This window comes from Oncorhynchus gorbuscha, linkage group LG26 (assembly GCF_021184085.1).
Source record: "Oncorhynchus gorbuscha isolate QuinsamMale2020 ecotype Even-year linkage group LG26, OgorEven_v1.0, whole genome shotgun sequence".
NCBI lineage: Eukaryota > Metazoa > Chordata > Actinopteri > Salmoniformes > Salmonidae > Oncorhynchus > Oncorhynchus gorbuscha.
In genome coordinates, this window is record NC_060198.1 from 37,432,295 (window position 1) to 37,457,909 (window position 25,615).

At 43.3% G+C, this 25,615-nt stretch overlaps 1 protein-coding gene across 2 annotated transcripts; it reads left to right on the forward strand.

Moving 5' to 3' along the window:
- Positions 1-166: 166 nt before the first annotated feature.
- LOC124016354 (ras-related protein Rab-37-like) lies at positions 167-21,655 on the forward strand. Of its 2 annotated transcripts, none has more exons than XM_046331913.1 (9): positions 167-450; positions 7,047-7,157; positions 17,636-17,677; positions 18,560-18,626; positions 18,721-18,773; positions 19,120-19,185; positions 19,802-19,858; positions 20,114-20,190; positions 20,475-21,655. In XM_046331913.1, the coding sequence occupies exons 1-9, from the start codon at positions 286-288 to the stop codon at positions 20,581-20,583; spliced, it is 747 nt and encodes a 248-aa protein (XP_046187869.1). In that variant the 5' UTR covers positions 167-285; the 3' UTR covers positions 20,584-21,655. The 2 variants fall into 2 exon arrangements, with proteins under 2 accessions (XP_046187869.1, XP_046187870.1); XM_046331914.1 differs by lacking the exons at positions 167-450; positions 7,047-7,157 and adding exons at positions 8,439-9,048; positions 11,367-11,477.
- The last annotated feature ends 3,960 nt before the right edge of the window (positions 21,656-25,615 follow it).

A 25,615-nucleotide genomic window follows, 5' to 3' on the forward strand; every position in this document is an offset into this window, starting at 1 on the left:
TTCCAGTAGGAGCGCTTTGCATTCAATTTTTATTCGACTCTGCGGAAATGATCCCCCTAGGTGGCTATAGTTCTTGCCAGGAGCATCAGTATCAAACCTGCAAGTGCAAGGGATTTAGACAAGGAGGGGGCGGTGAGTGTAGAGAAGAGCGACAGCAAACGAGAGAGAGCGGGGAAGGGAGATTAAGTTATTGCGGCGACGTGTCTAAAAACTCTGCTTATTAAAAAAATAAAGCTCCTCAACTCGTGCCTTGACAAAAGGATTCTATAGGAACAAATAAAGAAGATGTATATCATTATGGAGAATATCCCTGAAATGGAATGTGTTGACCAGGGCGAGGGGCTTCACTCGGACAGTGCATATGGGTCATCTGCGGTGGACACGGATACAGAGGACTGCCTGACTCCCCTCGAGATCACTTTCCCCTATAACGAGGACCTAATGCACAAGGTGATTAGGCTATTGTTTCATAACTTCACTTAACTTAGGCTAACTTAAAATCACCAAAGCAGCTGAACTCACGTAAGATGTGCTAAATTGTCAAATTCTACTGGGGTAGCCTATCTCTATATACAGAATCTACCTTTTAAATTGCACTCTTTTATAAATATATATTTTAATATTTAAGTGTGTCTCTGTAATAGTATAAAAGTAAACTTTTCTGTCTGCGTGAACAATGCCTTCATTATGTGACATGGAAGGTCCTACAAGCGTCAGCATTCTAGTTGAGTGTATATTTCAGTTGTATGTGTAATGTAGAGGTAATAATATCAAAGTTGGACTATGTAGGTAAGCAATTTGGAATGGTTGCGCATTGCAGGGACATCTCAGTGTGGGTTGACTGCTTGTGGAGAACCCATTCCCTTTGTCAGCTTCCATGACTTCATTCATCTCTCTCACCTGAATCAGCACCTGTCAGGTTTCAGGGGCCCTGGACAGCCAGGCTGACAGCTGTACATGTCCAATGGGACAAAAAAAAGATAGAACTTTGTCCTCCAGGTTACATCATGAAAATGTAACCTGACTATCACTTTCTATCATGGAATGTATGGTTGAACTGCTCCCCCTTTGTTTTTGTGAGCCACAGCAACACGCATACACCAGCAAGTGTCTACTCATAGGGTGTATACTTTGTCATTATTGACTGCATTTTTATTTGTACTTCATGTGAGGACACTTGGAAATTGAAGGATATGTATCAGGGTTGGGGTCAATCCCATTTACATTCCAGTCAATTCAGGAAGTACACATAAATAAAAATTCCAATTCTCTTCAGTGCTTTTCCATTAGAAAAATGTGGTATTAAAATTGGAATTTGGTTAATTTTCTGAATTGACTGGAATTCAAATGAAATTGACCCCAACCCTGATATGTATGCTTCCTGTACGTTCTCTGTTCCTTCCTGTGTGTAATCGCATAGCCTTGATAGAACATCTTCCTGTTAAAGACCAAGGCTGCTTTTTAGGACATTAGCACTGACTGATGCCAACGTTAAGTTATTCTAGAGAAAGTTGCATCTTTAATGACTTTTTTTACCTCTGGAAATATGTGGGTGTGTGGAGGAAGTAGATGGGCGGAAATGTCATGAAAGAAAGATGAGACTTGGGGCATGTTATTCCTTTACAGTTGGAGAGCAAATTCAACATTTTTAGGGCAAGTATTTAAATTCATATAAAGTATATATTATTTATCCATAGGCATCGAGTGTTATGCCAATCATTTGATCATTCTATAACAACTCCATTCCCCAAAGCAGCTAGATAAATCCAGCCCACACGCCAACTGACTGAGAATCCTCCAGTGTAGGAACAGAAAGTGCTTATGTTGAATGTTTCCATTTACCCTCTGTGTTACTTTTACAAACGATGCAGCGTAATGACTCAGTGGGGGTATGAGGACATCCCCAGAGGTAGATTCTCATTAACTGAAGGAAAACAACAACCTTTTGCTATATTAGAAAGAGAGATATGTGCAGGGAGATGGGTGTTTCCTCTAGGTTGACAGAATCACATAGCCTTATAGTTTGATTTTGACTTAGATAATTGTGAGACATCTGTGGGGGTTATTAGTCTAGGTACCAGTCTGTTTATCTATCATTCCACTCCTTGCCACTCCTGTCAGTTAAATAAAGGTTAGATAAAAAATAAAGTTTTGCCACAGAGACTGGCCTGTCAGCAATCTCAAGGTTCAATATGCAGCTGGAATTACGGCTGAGTTGCTCATTGGTTGTTGGAAGAAACGGAGTACACGGACAGGTACCCGGGTTAGGGGGTCATGCCTGATTAACTAAAACAACTCAGGGGGGAGTTGGTACTCTCTTACTACGAGAGCTTGTGTGTTGCTATGGTAAAAGCATCTCTCCCCTGCCCCCTGTGGTAGGCTACACCCCCACTTCCTCTCCATTTACCCCAAACTCTCCCCACCCCCTGTTGCCCCCCCACATACAGACATTAAAGTTGGATGAGGATGACAATAAATAGTAATGTAGTTGGTTGACAGTGGCTTCTGGTTACTCAGGCCTTCACACAGGGTACACCCACTGTGTGTGTTTCTGCTCCATGCGTCATCAGACGAAGCCGCAAGTCTGCGTCAGACTGTTGTTGGTGTTGTGACCATGTAATCATGAATGCTATCCTGTCCTAAGCATCCACCCCCACAATTAACCTTAATAAAATATAAATAAAACAGGCAAATACAAAGAAATGTTATGGCACGTTATGTATTACAAAGCTTTCTATAAGTTAATTTTAAAGTCGCTTCAAAAGGTCAGTGTCTATTGGTTGATTTGAGATTTTAAATTGATCTGAGATTTTCAATCCCAGATTTGAAAAGGTCAACACTAATGTCAGCACTTATATCTAGTCCAGTCCCCAGACACTCTCCTCTTTGTATTCTGTCGGAAGAGAAAGAGTTAATCTGGGTGAAGACTAGAAATACATTATTTTAGCTAAATCTACCATATCTGGTGAGACAGTAATGAAGTAATGAACATTTTCTTTCTGTGGCCTAAAAAATGAGAAAGTTGAGAAAGGGATGTGAGTGATTAGAGTGTTGGGGAGCTGAGTGGGCTGTGAGGCTCTATGAGCCAGCAGATAAGAGGCAGTGGGGCCGCCTGCTGGGAGGTGATAAATGTCAACAAAAGAAGTGAAGAGAGTCTGCTGACTGCTGCCACGGAGCCCCAGGCTAGCCACACAACGCCAGCCACCAACCTGATAATCATGGCAACAGGGCCTTATTGATGCCCATGTGCAACGATCCCCTCTCAAATCAACAGCAGATCCCCCGTTGGGATGATGCATGACCCACAGCAATAGGAAATCATTCCTATCGTATAAGAGGACCCTTGACTAAGTGTTCTCTCTCTCTCTCTCTCTCTCTCTCTTTTGAGAATCAAAATTGTCAACGGTACAACAGTTACAACAATAACCAAGTCTCAAAATAACTATACATTCAACAATAACAGTAAGCATACAGTAGAGTACATGTGCAGGTTGATTGGTCTGTCAGACACTGTCCCTCAACTTATGGCAGGCAGCAATGTAGTGCGTTGCCAACCCACAGCTCTCTACGTCCTCCCCCAACAGGACGGGTAGCCTACTCTCATCAGAGAGGTCTTTGAAACCTTGAATAAGGGTTTCAAATTTGGGGAAATGACACTCTAATTGTTTTATATTTTTGACATTTTGTCAGGAAATGCAGCCTCGTCTCAGGTTCTGCTGTTGTGCAGTGGTTGCACAGCCTTTCCTCTACAGGGAGACAGGTTTTCCTGTGTCTACCCTTCTCAATGGCAAGGCTGTGCACACTGAGCCTGTACTTTGTCAAGGTTTTTCTAAGGTTTTGCTCAGTAACCATGGTCAAATATTTAGCCACAGTGTACTGTCGATTTAGGGCCAGATAGCACCTGCATTTTGCTTTGTGTTTGTGCTTGTGTTTCCCAATAAGCAATATAGTTTTGTTTTGACTGTGTTGTAATTTGGTTTATCCTGATTAATTGGATGTTCTGGTCCTGAGACTTCAGTGTGTTAGTAGAACAGGTTTGTGAACTCAGCCCCAGGACCAGCTAGATGAGGGGACTCTTTTCTTTGCTCAGCTCTTGGCATTGCAGGGCTTGGTAATGATATGAGAGAGGGTCACTGTATTTGAGACGTTTCCAAAACTTAATTGCTCTTTTTTGAGTTTTATTATTAGTGAATATTGGCCTAATTCTGCCCTGCATGCATTGTTTGTAGTTTTCCTCTGGACATGTAGATAATCTTACAGAACTCTGCATGCAGGGTTTCAATTGGGTGTTTGTCCCATTTGATGAAATCTTGTTTTGCAAGTGGACCCCACACCTCGCTGCCATAAAGTGCAATTGGTTCAATGACATATTCAATTAGTTTTAGCCAAATTTTAATAGGTGCTTTCTCTCTCAGTTCATTCATGGCCTCATTAAGGTGTTCAGTTGAGCTTGTTTTTAAACCTAAGTAATTGTAGTGTGTGCAGTACTCTATATATTTTTTACCAATTGAGAAATTTGGTTTTATTTCCCTGAGATCTGGATCTTCTCTGGAAAATCATAATTTTAGTCTTTTTGGGGTTTACTGCCAGGGCCCAGGTCTGGCAGTACTGCTCTAGCAGGTCCAGGCGCTGCTGTAGGCCATGTGCTCTGGGGGACAGCAGGCATAGGTCATCTGCGAAGAGTAGGCATTTAACTTCTGAATTGTGGAGACTAACACAAGGGGCTGAGGATTTTTCTAGAATAGTGGCCAATTCGTTGATGTAAATATTGAAGAGTGCAGGGCTCAGATTGCAACCCTGACGAAGGCCCCGCCCCTGGTTCAAGAATTCTGTTCTTTTCTTGCCAATTTTAATGCTGCACGTATTGCCAGTATACATTGATTTAATTATGTCATACGTTTTACCCCCTACACCACATTCAATAACTTTGTAGAACTGTATGCCAAATAGAATCAAATGCTTTTTGGAAGTCGATAAAGCAAGCGTATATTTTGGTTTTATTTTGGTGGACATGTTAATCTATCAGGGTGTGTAGGGTGTAAATATGATCAGTTGTGCAATGTTTTGGTATAAATCCAATTTGGCTTCTCTCTCTGTCTCTGTGTGTGTGTGTGCAGAGGTGCCTGGAGAAGTGGGTATACTCACTCTAATTTTGCCCAAAAGTTCCCAAACGGCCCGGCCGGCAAAGGAAAGGCACCCTGTGTGAAACATTCTATGAGAAACAGTGACATACACTCTGACTGACATAAAATGATCAATCCCATATTGGTCTTTCACAGTCAGGTACCCAATCTGTACTGTGCAAGTAGGTTAATAGTAGGCCTACCATTGAAAGATAAATGAGGATGTCAACCGAGTAAGACATTTAGATTTGTTTGTGTAGATACCCTTTAATTCAAGTGTGCAGGCACCTAGCACTGTTGTTTGGTTAGTGGTGTTTCTGTAGCACATTTAGCACAAGATGGACATCGCAAAACAAATGGCAATAATTGATGCAAATAATCATGATATCATTCTGATATCACTTTATGTTATGAGGCACGTCTTACCTTGCTTCAAAGCAGCCTATATAGCCAAAATCCCACCATAGAAACCTGGAGGTAATTATTTTCTGAAGACTTCCTCTTATGCGTACTCCTGTTCTATTGGTTTTCTTTAAGCTTTCTTTCATTGTCTAGCAGCCAAAGGTATTATCCTAGTCATGTTAGCAACCCATGATAGTTCTTACATCTTTAGATCTCCCCTCTTTCTAAATATAGGCCTACCGCCGTGTGCACATTGCTGCGCCTAAAATGTAAAGAAATAATAGTTTATCAACATTTTAAGTGAAACATTCAGATCTGTTCCATCAGACTTATTTATTGATACAACATATACCTCCACTACACTACTTTGATATGCATCATGGGGATTAAGAAGGGAGTATACACAAGGCCCACTGAAAAATAAGTGGGTATACACCGTGTGTGTGTGTGTGTGTGTGTGTGTGTGTGTGTGTGTGTGTGTGTGTGTGTGTGTGTGTGTGTGTGTGTGTGTGTGTGTGTGTGTGTGTGTGTGTGTGTGTGTGTGTGTGTGTGTGTGTGTGTGTGTGTGTGTGTGTGTAGCCTGCTGATGCGTGTTTGTCTGTGCTATGTGTCATTGTGCAAGAGGTTTTTCAGTTGAGTGGGCAAGGAGAGATCTCTTAATGCTCCCTTTGGGGCACAGAGAGCATCGTCTTGAATCCAAGTAGCCATGGCTGACATGATGCTCCGGCAGCAGCTGCCTTGTATCCCTGGTACATTCAGACTCATCCACTGCCATTTCCCTCCTCCCACCGGGTATATACCCAACTGACCTTCATAGCATCACATTATATTACACACATTATATGGCATCAGGCAAGAGCATGTTCTGCACTGTATGCAACAGATGCACATATATAGTAGGGTACGCTACACCCACTCATGTTACAAGCCTATAGATGAGCAGTGTGCTGTGCTGTTCTGTACTGTACTGTAGGTGCTATCTATAAAGTAAAATTGTTTTTTGGCTGTCCCCATAGGAGAACCATTTGAAGAACCATTTTTGGTTCCAGGTAGAACCCTTTTGGGGTCCATGTAGGACCCTTTCCATGGAGGGTTCTACATGGAACCCAAAATGGTTCTTCGTGGAACCAAAAAGGGTTCTCCCTAAAACCAAAAAGGGTTATGCTATGGGGGCAGCTGAAGAACCCTTTTTTTTACAAGAGTGCACTATGCTGTTCTGTGTAGTGCTGTGCTGTTCTGTGTAGTGCTGTGCAGTGCTGTGCTGTGTAGTGCTGTGGTGTGTAATGCTGTGTAGTGCTGTTCTGTGTAGTGCTGTGCTGTGCTGTGTAGTGCTGTGCTGTGTAGTGCTGTGCTGTTCTGTGTAGTGCTGTGCTGTGTAGTGCTGTGCTGTTCTGTGCTGTTCTGTTCTGTGCTGTGCTGTGCTGTGCTGTGCTGTGCTGTGCTGTGCTGTGCTGTGCTGTGTAATGCTGTGTAGTGCTGTGATGTGGCTAACCTGCTCTCTGTTCTTCCTGCTATCCACAGACCATCATGGTGGGAGACAGCGGCGTGGGGAAGACCTCTCTGCTGGTCCAGTATGACCAAGGCAAGTTCATACCCGGCTCCTTCTCTGCCACTGTGGGCATCGGCTTCACGGTGAGTCTCTGCGTTATTGTCTGCCATGAAACATAGGGGACAAGTGACTATGAAGGACCAGATCACTTTGTTACTGGGATTGATGGGACAACAAGTGTCTTCCCTTCCAGGGTCCCTAAATGCTGTTGTTTGAGGTGCCAATCATCTTCCTCTTTCTGCAATCATAATGATCTTTAGCACACAGTTGGGTGTTGCTAGAAAGTGGGTGTATGATTACAGTTAATGTTGCACCAGTTGGTCTGTTCCCTGATGGATGGCTGTGTTTCACAGATGTATCACTCACTGTTGTGAATGTGAACTGGAGTGATTGATTGTCTGCATATAGTCTACATTATCACTGTGGTGATGTATGGTGGGCTTCCATTCACAGAGAAAATGAATGAAAGAAAGAAAGAAAGAAAGAAAGAAAGAAAGAAAGAAAGAAAGAAAGAAAGAAAGAAAGAAAGAAAGAAAGAAAGAAAGAAAGAAAGAAAGAAAGAAAGAAAGAATGGGACTGTAAAAGATATAAAACTCAGGGTGATGCTATTTTGAGAAATAGACCTGACTGTTTTGTGATGTGACAGACAGTGATGACGAAGGCTTTGTTTGTCTGAAGGCATATAAGCCACACAAAAGCAATGCAGAAAACGGACACACAAAGCTGCTTACCTTGGAGATACGAAAAATGCTTTGTCATACAGTAAGAGGTTGTGAAGAAAATGCAGTGGGTATAAAAAGGTTTGGTGGCACTTGCAGAAACCTTTGTTGTACTAGGTGGATAGAACATTAACCAAGGTTCTCCAGTCTTTCTGTCTGCCTGTCTGTCTGTCTGAGCCCACAACTGCCTGTAATGGAGCTAGAGAGAGATACACCCACAAACATCTCTTTTTCTCGTCTCTCTCTGTTGAACACTGGGGGGAGACAAACTCTTAGTCAAAGTTTTAGCTGGTATCCATCCACATGATCATACATGGCTTGGCAATTAGGAGAACATTTTTGACATTATGTCATGTTAATTAAGTGAAAGAAAATGAGATTATCATATGAACACTGTCTGTTTATAGTGTATTTCCTCAAGGCTACATACATCCTATGAAAATTAGAAATTGGTGAGGAAAGACCTCCTACCTGACATGTTGTGGATTAAATTGTAGGAATTTGTAGGGAATTCTGAAATCACTGGAATATAATTAATTTAGGATTGAAACTGAAAAGTGTTTTTTTCATTGGCAACACGTTGACAGCCGTTTAAATTGTTTTTATTTTATTTCGTTCGCTGAACTCCTCCTCTTTCATGATCAACGAGTTCAGTACCACCTGTGACTAATAACTCGTGCCATCACTGCCTGTTGCGTCCGTGGCTCGGTTGAAGACCTAGTTGTTTTCATTTATGAAAATGACAAAACACTGCCTCATTTCATAGGCCTAAATAGCATTATCTTCATTGGACAAATGACAACGTCGTTTCATCTGCCAACGCGTAAAGAATGATGCGGATCGGTTCTAACGTTCTGCATAACTGAGAAATGTTTCCGCATATTGATCTTTTTTTCTCCGCGAATGTAGCCAGGTTCTCAAGAGAATCCCTCTTTAAGTTTTAACCACGACTCTATGATTGGCATTAGTTGATTCAGCGTCAAGAAATTGTTCTTAGAACGCGCTGGGTGGTTTTGGACAACGCTAAGTGACTGCCGATGGACTCATTGCTCGTGTTAACTGGTTTTGAGTCACTGGCATCTCGGGAGGAACATCGCGCGGCGCGCTGACAGATCTCGGTGATACTGTGGTCATAGTCGTTGCGATGTCCACAAAGAAGGCATCGTTGAAGGATAAAGAGACTAAAAACGGAACATCAAAATATGTGTTGGAGAGATGCGCCTCGGTTTGCGAGTATTTTGATATTGCCTTCAAGGTCTGTATTAGGCTATTCTTATTATTGGGATGTATATTATTAGGCTATGTTTATGTGCTTATAACAGTATTATGCTTATGATCATGTTATGGCGCTGCCTGCTGGTATTAATATTGACTGTAGCCTAATTGAGAAGCTTCACTGGTGGTACAGGTGTCCATCTCTCAAACAAATGAAGGAAAATCTATTAAAATACAGTAGCCTGCCTACTCTACACACCAGTACACTCTTATAAAAAAGGGTGGCAAATGGCTGTCGCCAAAGAATAACCCCTTTGGTTCCAGGTGAAAACCTTTTTTTAAAACTCAGCTAAAAAAGAAACGTCCTCTCACTGTCAACTGCATTTATTTTCACCAAACTTAACATGTGTAAATATTTGTAGGAACATAACAAGATTCAACAACTGAGACATAAACTGAACAAGTTACACAGACCTGTGACTAACAGAAATTAAATTGTGTCCCTGAACAAAGTGGGGGTCAAAAGTAACAGTCAGTATCTGGTGTGGCCACCAGCTGCATTAAGTACTGCAGTGCATGTCCTCCTCATGGACTGAGCCAGATTTGCCAGTTGTTACTGTGAGATGTTACCCCACTCTTCCACCAAAGCACCTGGAAGTTCCCGGACATTTCTGGGGGGAATGGCCTTAGCCCTCACCCTCCGATCCAACAGGTTCCAGATGTGCTCAATGGGATTGAGATCCGGGCTCTTCGCTGGCCATGGCAGAACACTGACATTCCTGTCTTGCAGGAAATCATGCACAGAACAAGCAGTATGGCTGGTGGCATTGTCACGCTGGGGGGTCATGTCAGGATGAGCCTTCAGGAGGGGTACCACATGAGGGAGGAGGATGTCTTCCCTGAAACACACAGCATTGAGATTGCCTGCAATGAAAAAAAGCTCAGTCTGAAGATGCTGCGACACACCGCCCCAGACCATGATGGACCCTCCACCTCCAAATCGATCCTGCTCCAGAGTACATACCTCGGTGTAACGCTCATTCCTTCGACGTTAAACGTGAATCCAACCATCACCCCTGGTGAGACAAAACCGCAACTCGTCAGTGAAGAGCATTTTTTTTGCCAGTCTTGTCTGGTCCAGCGATGGTGGGTTTGTGCCCATAGGAGACGTTGTTGCCAGTGATGTCTGGTGAGGACCTGCCTTACAACAGGCCTACAAGCCCTCAGTCCAGCCTCTCTAAGCCTATTGCGGACAGTCTGAGCACTGATGGAGGGATTTTGCGTTCCTGGTGTAACTCGGGCAGTTGTTGTTGCCATCCTGTACTTGTCCAGCAGGTGTGAGGATTGACCGATACTGTGCAGGTGTTGTTACATGTGGTCTGCCACTGCGAGGACAATCAGCTGTCCAACCTGTCTCACTGTAGTGCTGTCTTAGGCGTCTCACAGTACGGACATTGCAATTTATTGCCCTGGCCTCATCTGCAGTCCTCATGCCTCCTTGTAGCATGCCTAAGGCACGTTCACGCAGATGAGCAGGGACCCTGACCATCTTTCTTTTGGTGTTTTTCAGAGTCAGTAGGAAGGCCTCTTTAGTGTCCTACGTTTTCATAACTGTGACCTTAATTGCTTGCCGTCTGTAAGCTGTTAGTGTCTTAATGACCGTTCCACAGGTGCATGTTCATTAATTGTTTATGGTTCATTGAACAAGCATTTGTTCAGCGTTTGGGGATTGATCAGAATCAGGAGTGGTTAATGGAAAAGACCAAGCAGAAGTACAACAGGTCATTCACATAGTCAAGTAGTTTCACATCAGTCCCATGATGGTTTGTGCAAATATGATCTCTCATACATATCCACTCAGCTGTTTTACTGCAGAACATTACTCATGTTGAAATATGAATGATCAAATTAATAAGTGTAAGACCCACACACATCAACCACATCATTTAGTCTACAACCTTATAAAGATGAAATCGACGGATGGATAAAATATCCAAACTAAATCAGGCGCCCAATAAATAACCAGGAAGTTCAGATGAGGCTGAAACAACAAGAACATTTTGCAGTAGGATCATGAGTCAGTGCTTTGACACTTAACACTAGTCATCGTGATGTCGTGAAATTCTAGTTTTATAATTTTCACTTCTCATGGATGCACAGCATCATGACATAATCAACTGATGACTTTCAGAAAGTCATATGAACCAGTTGAACTCTAACGATCCATCTCTTAACACCAAACATTGTTCAGTGAAAGCTTGTTTGGAGTTATTACCATTCTTCTGGTCATGTGAGGGTTGATGTCAGTGTGTTGGGCCCAGGTATGACCCCTAACCCCTCTCTCTGACGCCTCTCTAGGTGATGCTGCTGGGAGACTCTGCGGTGGGGAAGACATGTGTGCTGGTGCGCTTTAAAGACGGGGCCTTTTTGGGAGGCAACTTCATAGCCACCGTGGGAATAGACTTTAGGGTGAGAGAGATGTCAGTAGACCCAGTGGGGTCAACTCAGGATGGAAGGTTCTTTGTGTCTATACATTCATAATGTATATATTATGTCTGCTGTTTTGATCTGTTCTTTCTCATTTCTAAATTATCTATTTACAAGATAAATGCTAGAATGTTGTTGAAGAATCCATACGTAAAATATTTTCCCATCCTATTTCAGTTAAATCTGTAAATCCAATAACCACTTTAAAGTGTTGTCATGCAGTGATGATGGCTCAAAATGTACCAACCCTTTCACAAATCAATCAAGTCCATAGAGTACTTCTGCTACTGTGCTGCATATGGCTCCAGAATGATTGTTTCCAGCCTGGAGGAAATGTACATTACGTTACCCCCACAAACGATGCTCTGCCCTGGCTGGGGTCAAATAAACAAGCAGCTCTCATGTGGAGGACAGATTGGTGGGGGACAGATTTCCATAGCTACCAACCAGCTGCTGGAGAGACAGAGAAAAAGATAGAGAAAATGAGTGAGAGATGGAAAAAGAGAGAGAATGTGGACAGAAAGAAAGACTCTTGCTCCTGCTCCCCCTCCAAAGAAAACACTATCTAATGGCTGGTAAAAAGGCGGTTTTGGAGGAAATGATGTTGCATTAAGGCAGAGTACTGTGTTACCACTCAGTGTTGATGGTGTAGACATTAGCACTGCCTGGGATGGGAGTACAACATGGATAGGGATGTGTGGACCGTTTATGTTTTCCAAATGGAGATTATTTTCTCCATGCTTGTGCAACAGGTAATAACTATTCATGAGATTCATAAATAAGTGCATTATAACAGTGAGTTGTGTGTAGTGACCACCCACGGCTACTTGCATTGCATCTGTATTGAACAGAAGATTATAAAGCGAGATGATTTTGAGACTGATACAGGATCAGTCAATATGTTCCTTGCTGAGCCTCCAGCTATACCAGTCAATACCCTGTGTGGATGGGAAGACTGCTCTGACGAGCTCTAACGTGGCAGGGCTATTTTGGCCCTGCTTCCTTGTAGCAGTTGCTCAGCATGCGGGCTTGTCAACGCGAAGTCGTGTGTGGCCAATCTGCGTAATAATTGGAGGGAAAAACGGAAACCCATGGCAACTAATGCAGGGGTTGGACCATGTCTGTTCTGCCAAGGTGGAAGTCTCAATGGGTGGTGACTCCCATTAAGAGGGGCCATTTTAGAAGATTGGACTCACTTCAGAGAGAGTGTATGTCTGTCACAGTGTGCTCACAGGAAAGGCAGGGGCTGACTGTACCCGGGGACTGATAGTGGAGTAATGAGGTTAGCTTAGAGGAAGTGATATGTACCAGTTGAATCGTTCACTTCCTTCATTTCAACATTGTTGCTTGTGTCATGTTTTCACTTAGTGACTTTCCTCCTGTTTTCCCCTGAAATACAAACAGGAAGTTTAAAAGGCCAGGTTGAGGTTAACTGGTTCAGTTACCTGCATAATAATGACACCTACACAGCAGACTGACCTTACAACAAGCTGTTATCGGTTGACCTCTACAATGTGTGTGTGTGTGTGTGTGTGTGTGTGTGTGTGTGTGTGTGTGTGTGGGTGTATGTAAGTATGTATTTGGGACTTAGATTTGAAGGGACACATCATTTCACATGACTTGGGCATCTTATTCCTTCTCAATTTTCCATATTCTTTCTTTACTCTCTCGAAGAGCATTTTTCACAAGATATGTTTTTCACTAATCCATATCTGTAGCTAATATAATTTTTTTCACTCATGACTATTTTAGAATCCTGCCTATACAGGAAATCACATGGTGTCCCTGACAGCCACAGGAAATTAGCGGGGGAGTGGGTTGTTATTTTGCCAGTCTTCTTTTTCACTATTGTGCAATTAAGTCTAATTCCAGACCCTCTGTAGTGTGGGTGTAGCAATTGGCTTTCTTTGCCGGCCTCTGAAGCTCCTCTTAGTTTTCATGTTGTCTATATGAGTCTATATAGCAGTGGCGATTTTAGCATGGAAATCTTGGTGCCCCCCCCCCAAAAAAAAAGTGGGATGCATGCCATCAAAGCCACAACACTAAACAATACATGAATTGCACTATAACAGTGACAAACGGTGCCCACAAACTGTTAGGGCCTACGTAAAGCTGTCCCAATACCTTACCACTGCTAAACCTGGCTTTCAGCGGAGCCTTGTCTGGCAGCGAAACAGTTCATTCAGCCTCATTTACTGCCTTTTAAAAAACATAGCTGATATGGCAGACTTGCTTAAACAAATGTAGTTTCTACTGACAAATGAGATGTATAAACTATGGCGTAAGGGGACGACAAGCGGATAAGAGGCAATCCGTTATTCCGACTAAGATGTTAATGGGCAAGCCACGACGGACATAGTCAATATCTATTTGTTCAGCACTTTTGAAATGTACAGCGACAGAATTGAGAACACGGGCCGTTCTTACAGTGTAGTCCCTATACAAATCAGAACCTGTCACGACTTCTACCGACGGTAGCTCCTCTCCCTGTTCGGGCGGCGGTCGGCGTCGCCGGTCTACTAGCCGTCACCGATCCCTTTTTCCTTTTCTGTTTGTTTTGTCTTTGGTTCTTTTTCACACCTGGTTTCATTTGCGTTCATTTGTGTGTATATAATCGTAACCTGTTGCCTGCCTAAGTTTGTGCGGGATTAGTCAGTTATTTTCACGGGTTCTGAAGTAAATGAGTGTCGGAACTTTGTTTGTTCCTCCGTGCGCTTTGTACGGGTTTTCTGTTGTCGAGGGCGTTGTACCTTTTGATTGTGCCATTCCTGTGTTGGTGGACTTTCTTATTAACACGCTTCTCAGACATCCCTGCTCTCCTGCGCCTGACTCCTACACCTACCACCTAGACCACATATGTCAGAGTCAAGGCCCGCGGGCCACATCCGGCCCGCGAGAAGGTTTTTTACAGCCCCTGGGATGATCTTGATTTATTATTAGAACCGGCCCGCAGACCGCAGCAAGCCGGCAGCCCGCAGATCTTTTACACGCACCAATACTACATTTCCCACAATGCAACGGTGACGCACCGAGCAGTAGGCTGCTTCATTTCAATATTTATTGGCACAGCAGTTGTCAGCATCACAGTAAAATTAACTTTCAGATACCCATCAAAAATGGCAAAACGGAAGGTGGACACTGAGAACCGGGGTTTCAAACAAGGTGGGAGTCGGAGTATTTGTTCACGGAGGTAGCTGGAAAACCTGTGTGTCTTCTGTGTGGAGAAAGTGTGGCGGTACTGAAAGAGTATAATCTGAGACGACATTATGAAACGAAACACGCGGACAAAAACAAGAATATGGACATGGAACAAAGGCTACAAAAGGCAGAGGAATTAAAACGAGGCCTCAAATCTCGACAGGCTCTGTTCAAAAAGCCAAATCACAAGGCCAGGCTGCTGTCAAGGCCAGTTTTATTTTGGCAGAAGAGATCGCTAAATCAGCCCGGCCATTTACGGAGGGGGATTTCATCAAAAACTGCATGATTAAAGTTTGTGACGAAGTTTGCCCAGAAAAAAGGCAACTCTTTTTAAATGTGAGTCTGAGCAGAAACACCATTGCCGAGAGAGTAGACCAGTTGTCCATCAATCTAAAAGAGCAGCTTGTGAAAAAGGGAAAAGATTTCATTGCATATTCCTTGGCTGTGGATGAGAGCACCGACATTTCTGACATTGCCCAGTTGTCAATTTTCATCCGCGGAGTGGACTCCAGCCTAAGCGTGACAGAGGAGTTTTTGGCTTTACGTCCTATGCATGGCACAACTACGGGGCATGATTTGTATGAAGAGGTGTCAAGATGTGTAAATGAGATGGAGCTGCCTTGGGAAAAACTCGTGGGTTTGACAACCGACGGAGCACCTGCGATGTGTGGACACAGGAGTGGACTGGTGGCAAAGATACGGGAAAAGATGCAAGAGGAAAACGCGACAGGTGAGCTGACAGCTTATCATTGTATCATACACCAGGAAGCGTTGTGCGGTAAAGCCTTGAAAATGGAGCATGTAATGAGCATCATCACGCGCACAGTTAACTTTATCAGAGCCAAAGGTTTGAATCACCGCCAGTTCAAGGCATTTCTGACGGAGTTAGAAACGGAGCATGGTGATTTGCCTTATCACACAGAGGTGCGATGGCTAAGCCAGGGAAAGGTGCTTCAAAGATGTTTCGAGCTTCGTGAGGAGATTTGTCTGTTCTTGGACAGCAAAGGGAAAGACACAACACAACTCCGAGACAAAATGTTTCTGTGTGAAATGGCTTTTCTGTGTGACATTACGAGTCATCTGAATGCAATGAACTTGCAGCTGCAGGGTCGGGATCGTGTCATCTCTGATATGTACAGTACAGTGAAGGCATTTAAAACCAAACTGACTCTGTGGGAGACGCAGATGCGGAAAGAAAATTTGAGCCACTTTCCCAGCTGCCAGACCATGAAAGAGAAGCTCTCTACCAGTGCGTTCCCGAGCGCACAGTTGGCTGATAAAATAGGTATGCTTGCCGCTGACTTTCGACGCCGATTTGCTGACTTTGAAGCACAAAAAAGCAGGTTGGAACTGCTCGGTAACCCATTTGCTGTTGACGTGGAAAGCTCACCACCAAACCTCCAAATGGAGTTGATTGACCTCCAATGCAATGATGCACTGAGGGCAAAATATGCGGCAGTGGGTGCTGCGGAGTTCGCCCGTTTCCTCCCCGACACAATGCCCCAGCTGCGCATCCAGGCTGCTCAAACGTTGTCTATGTTTGGCAGCACATACCTGTGTGAACAACTGTTTTCTTTGATGAACTTGAACAAAACATCACACAGAAGTCGACTTACTGCTGAACACCTCCACTCAATTCTGAGGATTTCCTCAGCTCAGAGCCTTACCCCGAACATTGATGAACTTGTGGAAAAGATGGGACACCACCAAGTATCACCCTCAACCTCAAACAAGTGAACATTACTGTGCAATCACATATTTAGAGTTTTTACTCAGTTCAAGTTTAAAAGTTAAAGTTTAATATTTGTTTTCACTGCATGTTACTTCTCCTTAAACAAAGTGTTGTTTTTGATTAATAGATTTTTGCACTTTATTTTATTGTATTTCAATCCAATTATATTTTAAAAATATTTCAGTTGAGTGGATGATAGAAAATTGCTATTATTGTTTTTTTCTTTGAAGTAAATTTAGCCCACTTTTGCTAAAATAGAAAATATAGGCTACTGATGGTGCCTTGAATACCGGTTTCTTTCATTTAATGTTCATGTTATGGGGATTTTTATATAAAGGAAATTTGTCTTTTGTGTCTGTTGAAAATTAAAGATTACTGACAGAGCCATAAGAAAATATTGCTTTATTTATCTGATCATATTGGAATATATTTGTTAGGTTTTCAGTAGGTTCAATTAGGTTCACTAGACTATATGCGTCATTTAAAAAATTTTCAATGAATATTCGAACAGTCCGGCCCTCGGCTTGTAGCTAAATTTTTTATTTGGCCCTCCGTCCATTTGACTTTGACACCCCTGACCTAGACGCACGTTGTCACAGAACCATAGGATTAAAAAAAGGGGACATATAAACAGACAATGAAAGCTTTTACAACATTCGATGATTACAGTTCCCCAAAACAGGTTATAGGCTATATGTGCACCACCAAGTTAGAACAGTAGGCGAAATTAAGAGGTGAAGTAGACCAAATTATTAGGGTGAGGCACATTGAACGTCGTTTGGGTGGAAGCTGTACAAAAGCACTGAGCTATAGGCTGAAACGACTTTCTGTTTATTTGCAGCTTTATTAACTCAATGATATATATATATATATTACATTGTTTGCAAACTGATATGTGACACATATTAATGTAAATATAACATGTAAAACAGGCAAGCCCACCCAAAAACAAAATATATTTATTTATTTATATTATTTTTCTTTAAAAAGGTTGGGGCTCACAGGCCCACCTGCCCTGAATGACTGGTTGCCACTGCTATACAGCATGCTGTGCCATTTCCGGTCTGTTTGTTTGTTCTTTAGAATATTCTTGCTTTCTGAAGCTTCTTAATATTTAAATACCTGTGATGTGTTTTGTCTGAGTCTGTCTCTATTATGCAAAAAGACCCCATAGACAGTTCTGTGGTTAACTGTTTCCTCTCCTCATCAGAATAAAGTTGTGACGGTGGACAACGTGAAGGTCAAACTCCAGGTGAGAGAGCAGGGACCTCTACACACAACATTGATGCCACTATTCCTTATCCCTACCAGTCTAATTCATTAAACCACAGTCAGTATCATAATGTTACACAGTGGACAGTGGCGTATGTGGTCAACATGCAAGTGTCCCTATGTAACCACAGCGTATCTATTGCAAATACGTTATCATATCCTGTTCTATTGACAATTCTGGCTGAGAGGTGCTAAACATTGAAATGCCTTTGGTGGGTTTTGTCTGAGCAGCACACCACACTGCATCCCATTGCTGGCTTGCCTCTGAAGCTAAGCAGGGTTAAGCAGGGTTGGTCCTGGTTGGTACCTGGATGGGAGACCAGATGCTGCTGGAAGTGGTGTTGGAGGGCCAGTAGGAGGCACTCTTTCCTATGGTCTAAAATAATATATCCAATTGCCCCAGGGTAGTGATTGGGGACATTGCCCTGTGTAGGGTGCCGTCTTTCGGATGGGATGTTGAACAGGTGTCCTGACTCAGTGGTCACTAAATATCACATGCCACTTATCGTAAGATTAGGGATATTAACCTCGGTATCCTGGTTAAATTCTCAATCTGGCTCTCATACCATCATGGCTACCTAATCATCCCCAGCTTCCAATTGGTTCATTCATCCCCCTCCTGTTCCATGTAACTATTCCCCAGGTCATTTCTGTAAATGATCAACTTACCTGGTAAAAAATAAATAAGCCACGTGACTATTCTAATGTACTACACTGTAAAATATATTGATCATTAAAGTCACGCATTTCCATTATGACGTGCATACCATTGCATGCTCATTGGTTGCTGCTGTTTGGGATATTGTCCTGTTTTCCAGGTTTATTACATTGTTATAATTAATTTTTCACCTCTTTCTCCCAGATCTGGGATACTGCAGGACAGGAGAGATTCCGCAGTGTCACGCACGCCTACTACAGAGACGCACAGGGTAATCTCTGCTATATTGAAACACTTCCTGGTTGTGTGTGTGGTAGAATGCTAAGAACACGTGTCTGTGTGAGACTCTGCCTTTCTATCCTCAGCCCTCCTCCTGCTCTATGACATTACCAGCAAGTCATCCTTTGACAACATCAGGGTGAGAAACATATCATGTCACTCTTCCTTCTTATCTCCTCACGTCTTCTCATAAGCCCCCTTTTAGAGGAAGAACCCAGAATTAATTTTACATGCCAAGTAATATATGGCCTCCACATTACATTACTGAGGTGACCTCCACAATGACATTTCATGACATTTCCAAGAAGCCATTTTTTAAAGTTTTTGAAGGTTTGGGGATAAAGGGAAGTGAAGCGCAGAATGGAGAATAGTAACCAAAGCAGCAGAGCAGAGAAATTGATTCTGTTTTTGTAGAGAGGGTCTCCTTTAGCACTGGTGTTTTTACTGACTAATCTCCTGTTTAATCTCTCCCCCCTCCCATATAGGCCTGGCTGACTGAAATTCATGAGTATGCTCAGAAGGATGTGGTCATCATGTTGCTCGGCAACAAGGTGTGAGCTATACATACTTTTGGTTTTGTAGAGTGTATCAAGAGAAGTCGTCATACCAAAAGTAACAATAACACAACACACACAGAAACATATTTGTCTCTGCTATTGACTTTGTAGCCTAATTGCACACACCCACACACAGTGTCTCAGCCTCATTTTATATTGTAGATGAATTTTTAATTTTTTTATTTCACCTTTATTTAACCAGGTAGGCAAGTTGAGAACAAGTTGTCATTTACAATTGCGACCTGGCCAAAGTAAAGCAAAGCAGGTTGACACGTGAATACATGTGTTGTGATGATTTCAAATAGAACTGGTGGCATCTCCAGTTCAGCAGCACCCATAGATTAGGTGCCCCCTCTGGTGGTGCTACTACAGAGACACTGGGTCATTGCTGTCACGTTCCCCCAGACATAATTTATTCCCAGAGCTGGGGAGAGCAGCAGGACAGGGCACATTTCTCTCTCTAAGCAATGTTTGGCCTGTGGTCAGAGATTCAGAGGCAGCCTGGAGAATGCCCTGCGAACTGCTGTGGCTTGTGTGGGCTGATGTAGTGGTGCCTTTGGATCTAATGGACTAGTTGTGTCCATGACTCTCCTCTGCTCTGTCCAAACAGACGGACATGGCCGGAGAGAGGGTCATCAAGCGTGAGGAGGGAGAGAAGCTGGCCAAGGTAAGAGACGAGGCCCACTTAAGGGTTTGCTCCACTCTCAAAACCACAAAACACCAAGTAGCCTCTTCAAAAGCAACTGCACAGCACTGTGAAATGAAAACAGGCTTGAAATGTTGATATATACTGTACTTGTGAACTGATGTTCCCTCAAGTGTTGGAGAGCTGTATCACTCTGAGTGTTTGGTAGTGAGTTCATTCATATGATGAATGTGGTGTACTTGAGTAGTGCCATTAAAAGCCCTGGATGCTTTTCAGGAGTATGGAGTCCCTTTCATGGAGACCAGTGCCAAGACTGGAGTCAACGTAGAGCTGGCCTTCCTGGCTGTAGCAAAGTAAGTCACGACTCATGTTATTTCTAAATGAAAGTTGCACTGTATGTGAAAGGGCAAAGACATATTGCCCAATTATGTTCCTCATCCCTCCTGTGTTTCCCTTATGTTTTCAATTTCTCTGCTCTGCACTGCTCCATCCCATGCACTGCTCCATCCCATTCACTCTCCTTCCTCTCTCTCGCTCTCGCTCTCGCTCTCGCTCTCGCTCTCGCTCTCGCTCTCGCTCTCGCTCTCGCTCTCGCTCTCGCTCTCGCTCTCTCTCGTTCTCGCTCTCGCTCTGCCAGGGAGTTGAAGCACAGAGCTGCCCAGCAGCCCAACGAGCCCAAGTTCCAGATCCATGAATACATTGCGTCTGAGAAGCAGAAGTCTGGGTGCTGTGGTGGCTACATGTAGCTGAAACTCTCACCAACTGTTACACCACACCAGGCCACAGTGAGAGAGGGAGGGAGGGAAACATCTATGGAGGGAGGGAAATAAAGAGAGAGACATAGAGCAGTAGAGCGACAGTCCCCCTAAAATAACATCATCCGATAGTGAGTAGTCAAAAAGAGCAGAGCAACCACATTGTGAAAAAGAGAGCACCTGGTCTGCTCACCACCTACTTGGAAAGCCTATGGCAACTAGACAACCCTCATTCTGCCCCTATTAGGAGAAAAACCATGTCAGTGTTTTCAGTTGGATAGAAATCCTTTAGCAATGTATTTAAAATGTGAATTTATCTTTGAAACATGCTCTGATCATTTAGTTCATGTGTATCACATGCTGCAGCCTGTCAGCCTTACTCATTATTGCCATAAGGAAGGATTGGAAATCCAAATGGAATTTCTTGCCCCAATATTGCCATATTTACAAAGAAATGAAGAAATGATCTGAACACTTTATGTAAAGATGTTAGCTGGAATAAAATACAGAGTTTTGGGGGGCTCATAGCTTCATATGTTTCACCACATTCTATTCAGGACTAAATGCCATTATACATGTTGTATGAGGAGTACCCTCTACTACTGTGGTGTCATACACAGCGGGTTCCAGATGTGGCCTCTACCGGCTAAAAATATGTCTAATGACAGTCATTTTGTAATTATACTCCAAATTAAAAGTATTTTCTGAAATGTTGTGGTCAAATGTTAATTGAGGTGGTGGTCAGAAGTTCCAGCATGAGTTTTGATTTGCTTTTAAATGTGCCATCCACCAATGAGAGAGCTCCCTCAGACACTGTTGTTGTGGAGCCTCTATCAGTCATCATTAATGGATGTTATTGTTGTGTCTCCACTGTACATGAGTTGTTCATGGGTTGCATTGTGTAAAATGTTCCTTTGTATTTGGTTCACTATGAATGTTTGCTTATTGAATTTGCTTGATGTCACAATTATTGTCACTCTCTGTGGAGGTGTCACAGTGATCACAAAGTGCCATGGAAAAGTGCTTTGTTGTCGTACAGTATATAAAAACTATTTTTTTGTAATGAAGATGGTGGTTTTTTATTGCAGTGTGTGTTTGTATATCTGTTCTTTGAGTCTGGGGAGGAGGAAATAGGTTTGGGTTTCCCCACTGGCGGCCACTGGTGGTTTTATTTTATTCTGAGCAACAAAAATAATACATACAGTACCAGTCAAATGTTTGGACACAACTACTCAAGGGGTTTTCTAAATTTTTACTATTTTCTACATTGCAGGATACTAGTGAAGACATCAAAACTTGAAATAACACATGGAATCATGTAGAAACCAAAATGTTCTTAAACAAATTGAAATATATTTTATTCAAAGTAGCCACCGTTTGCCTTGATGACAGCTTTACACACTCTTGGCATTCTCTCAACCAGCTTCACCTGGAAGGCTTCTCCAAAAGTGTTGAAGGAGTTTCCACATATGCTGCTTTTTCTTCACTCTGATTCCAACGCACACCAAACCATCTCAATTGGGTTGAGGTTGGGAGATTGTGGAGGCCAGGTCATCTGATGCAGCACTCCATCATTCTCCTTCCTGGTCAAATAGCCCTTGCACAGCCGGGAGGTGTGTTGGGTCATTGTTCTGTTGAAAAATCTATGATTTTCCCACTAAGCGCAAACCAGATGGGATGGCGTATTGCTGCAGAACGCTGCGGTAGCCATGTTGGTTAAGTGTGCCTTGAATTCAAAGTAAATCACTGACAGTGTCACCAGCAAAGCACCCCCACATCATCACACCTCCATGCTTCACGGTGGGAACCACACATGTGGAGATCATGTGTTCACCTGCTCTGCGTTTCACAAAGATACAGCGGTTGGAAACAAAAATCTCAAAGGACAGATTTCCACCAGTCTAATGTCCATTGCTTGTGTTTCTTGGCCCAAGCAAGTCTCTTATTATTGGTGTCCTTTAGTAATGGTTTCTTTGCTGCAATTCGACCATGAAGGCCTGATTCACGCAGTCTCCTCTGAACAGTTTATGTTGAGATGTGTCTGTTACTTGAACCCTGTGAAGCATTTATTTGGGCTACAATTTCTGAGGCTGGTAAATCTAATGAATTTATACTCTGCAGCAGAGGTAACTCTGAGTCTTCCTTTCGTGTGGCGGTCCTCATGAGAGCCAGTTTCTTTACAGCGCTTGATGGTTTTAGTGACTGTACTTTTTTTTTTTTTTTTTTTTTTTTTTCACCTTTATTTAAGCAGGTAGGCTAGTTGAGAACAGGTTCTCATTTGCAACTGCGACCTGGCCAAGATAAAGCATAGCAGTGTGAACAGACAACACAGAGTTACACATGGAGTAAACAATTAACAAGTCAATAACACAGAGAAAAAAGGGGAGTCTATATACAATGTGTGCAAAAGGCATGAGGAGGTAGGCAAATAATTACAATATTGCAGATTAACACTGGAGTGATAAATGATCATGTACAGGTAGAGATATTGGTGTGCAAAAGAGCAGAAAAGTAAATAAATAAAAACGGTGGGGATGAGGTAGGTGAAAATGGGTGTGCTATTTACCAACAGATTATGTACAGCTGCAGCGATCGGTTAGCTGCTCAGCTAGCTGATGTTTGAAGTTGGTGAGGGAGATAAAAGTCTCCAACTTCAGCGATTTTTGCAATTCGTTCCAGTCACAGGCAGCAGAGTACTGGAACGAAAGGCGGCCGAATGAGGTGTTGGCTTTAGGGATGATCAATGAGATACACCTGCTGGAGCGCGTGCTACGGATGGGTGTTGCCATCGTGACCAGTGAGCTGAGATAAGGCGGAGCTTTGCCTAGCATGGCCTTGTAGATGACCTGAAGCCAGTGGGTCTGGCGACGAATATGTAGCGAGGGCCAGCTGACTAGAGCATACAAGTCGCAGTGGTGGGTAGTATAAGGTGCTTTAGTGACAAAACGGATGGCACTGTGATAAACTGCATCCAGTTTGCTGAGTAGAGTGTTGGAAGCAATTTTGTAGATGACGTCGCCGAAGTCGAGGATCGGTAGGATAGTCAGTTTTACTAGGGTAAGCTTGGCAGCGTGAGTGAAGGAGGCTTTGTTGCGGAATAGAAAGCCGATTCTTGATTTGATTTTCGATTGGAGATGTTTGATATGGGTCTGGAAGGAGAGTTTGCAGTCTAGCCAGACACCTAGGTACTTATAGGTGTCCACATATTCAAGGTCGGAACCATCCAGTGTGGTGATGCTAGTCGGGCATGCGGGTGCAGGCAGCGATCGGTTGAAAAGCATGCATTTGGTTTTACTAGCGTTTAAGAGCAGTTGGAGGCCACGGAAGGAGTGTTGTATGGCATTGAAGCTCGATTGGAGGTTAGATAGCACAGTGTCCAATGACGGGCCGAAAGTGTATACAATGGTGTCGTCTGCGTAGAGGTGGATCAGGGAATCGCCCGCAGCAAGAGCAACATCATTGATATATACAGAGAAAAGAGTTGGCCCGAGAATTGAACCCTGTGGCACCCCCATAGAGACTGCCAGAGGACCGGACAACATGCCCTCCGATTTGACACACTGAACTCTGTCTGCAAAGTAATTGGTGAACCAGACAAGGCAGTCATCCGAAAAACCGAGGCTACTGAGTCTGCCGATAAGAATATGGTGATTGACAGAGTCGAAAGCCTTGGCAAGGTCGATGAAGACGGCTGCACAGTACTGTCTTTTATCGATGGCGGTTATGATGTCGTTTAGTACCTTGAGTGTGGCTGAGGTGCACCCGTGACCGGCTCGGAAACCAGATTGCATAGCGGAGAAGGTACGGTGGGATTTGAGATGGTCAGTGACCTGTACTCCCTGTTCTAGTTGAAGAAACTTCCAAAGTTCTTGGAATTGTCCACATTGACTGAGCTTCATGTCTTAAAATAATGATGCACTGTCATTTCTCCGTGCTTATTTGAGTTGTTCTTGCCATAATATAACCTTGGTCTTTTACCAAATAGGGCTATCTTCTGTATACTACTCCTACCTTGTCACAACACAACTGATTGGCTCAAACGCATTAAGAAGGAAAGAAATTCAACAAATTAACTTTTAACAAGGCACACCTGTTAATTGAAATGCATTCCAGGAGACTACCTCATGAAGGTGGTTGAGATTCTTCCGTTGGCATTGAGGAGTACACCACATCAGTCACTGTGCATCAATGATGTCGTCCCCACAGTGACCGTACATACATTCCCCAACCAGAAGTAATTGATTACAGGCAACATCCACATTGAACTAAAGGGTAGAGCTGCCACTTTCAAGGAGTAGGACTCTAACCCAGACGCTTATAATAAACCCTCCTATGCCCTCCGATGAACCATCAAACAGGCAAGGTGTCAATACAGGACTAAGATTGAATCATACTACACTGGCTCCGATGCTCGTCGGATGTGGTAGGGCTTGCAAATTATTACAGACTACAAAGGGAAGCACAGCCGCGAGCTGCCCAGTGACACGAGCCTACCAGATGAGCTAAATTATTTATATGCTCGCTTCAAGGCTAACAACACTGAAACATGCATGAGAGCATCAGCTGTTCTGGACAACTGTGTGATCACGCTCTCCGTAGCTAATGTGAGTAAGACCTTTAAACCGCTCTACATTCACAAGGCCGCAGGGCCAAACGGATTACCAGAATGTGTACTCCGAGTATGTGCTGACCAACTGGCAAGTGTCTTCACTGATATTTTCAACCTCTACCTGTCTGAGTCTGTAATACCAACATGTTTCAAGCAGACCACCATAGTGCCTGTGCCCAAAAACACTAAGGTAACCTGCCGCCTAAATGACTACCGACCCGTTGCACTCACGTCTGTAACCATGAAGTGCTTTGAAAGGCTGGTCATGGCTTACATCAACACCATTCTCAGAGAAACCCTAGACCCACTCCAATTTACATACCGCCCCAAAGGATCCACAGATGATGCAATCTCTATTGCACTCCTCTCAGCCCTTTCCCACCTGGACAAAAAGAACACCTATATGAGAATGGT

What these genes read in the sequence shown, in the direction of transcription:
- LOC124016354 (XM_046331913.1), top strand. Translation starts at nt 286, where the DNA reads ATGTATATCATTATGGAGAATATCCCTGAAATGGAATGTGTTGACCAG. An exon ending in CTGTGGGCATCGGCTTCACG is followed by an intron (nt 7,158 to 17,635) that starts GTGAGTCTCTGC and finishes TCTCCTCATCAG; the next exon opens with AATAAAGTTGTGACGGTGGA. An exon ending in ACGTGAAGGTCAAACTCCAG is followed by an intron (nt 17,678 to 18,559) that starts GTGAGAGAGCAG and finishes TCTTTCTCCCAG; the next exon opens with ATCTGGGATACTGCAGGACA.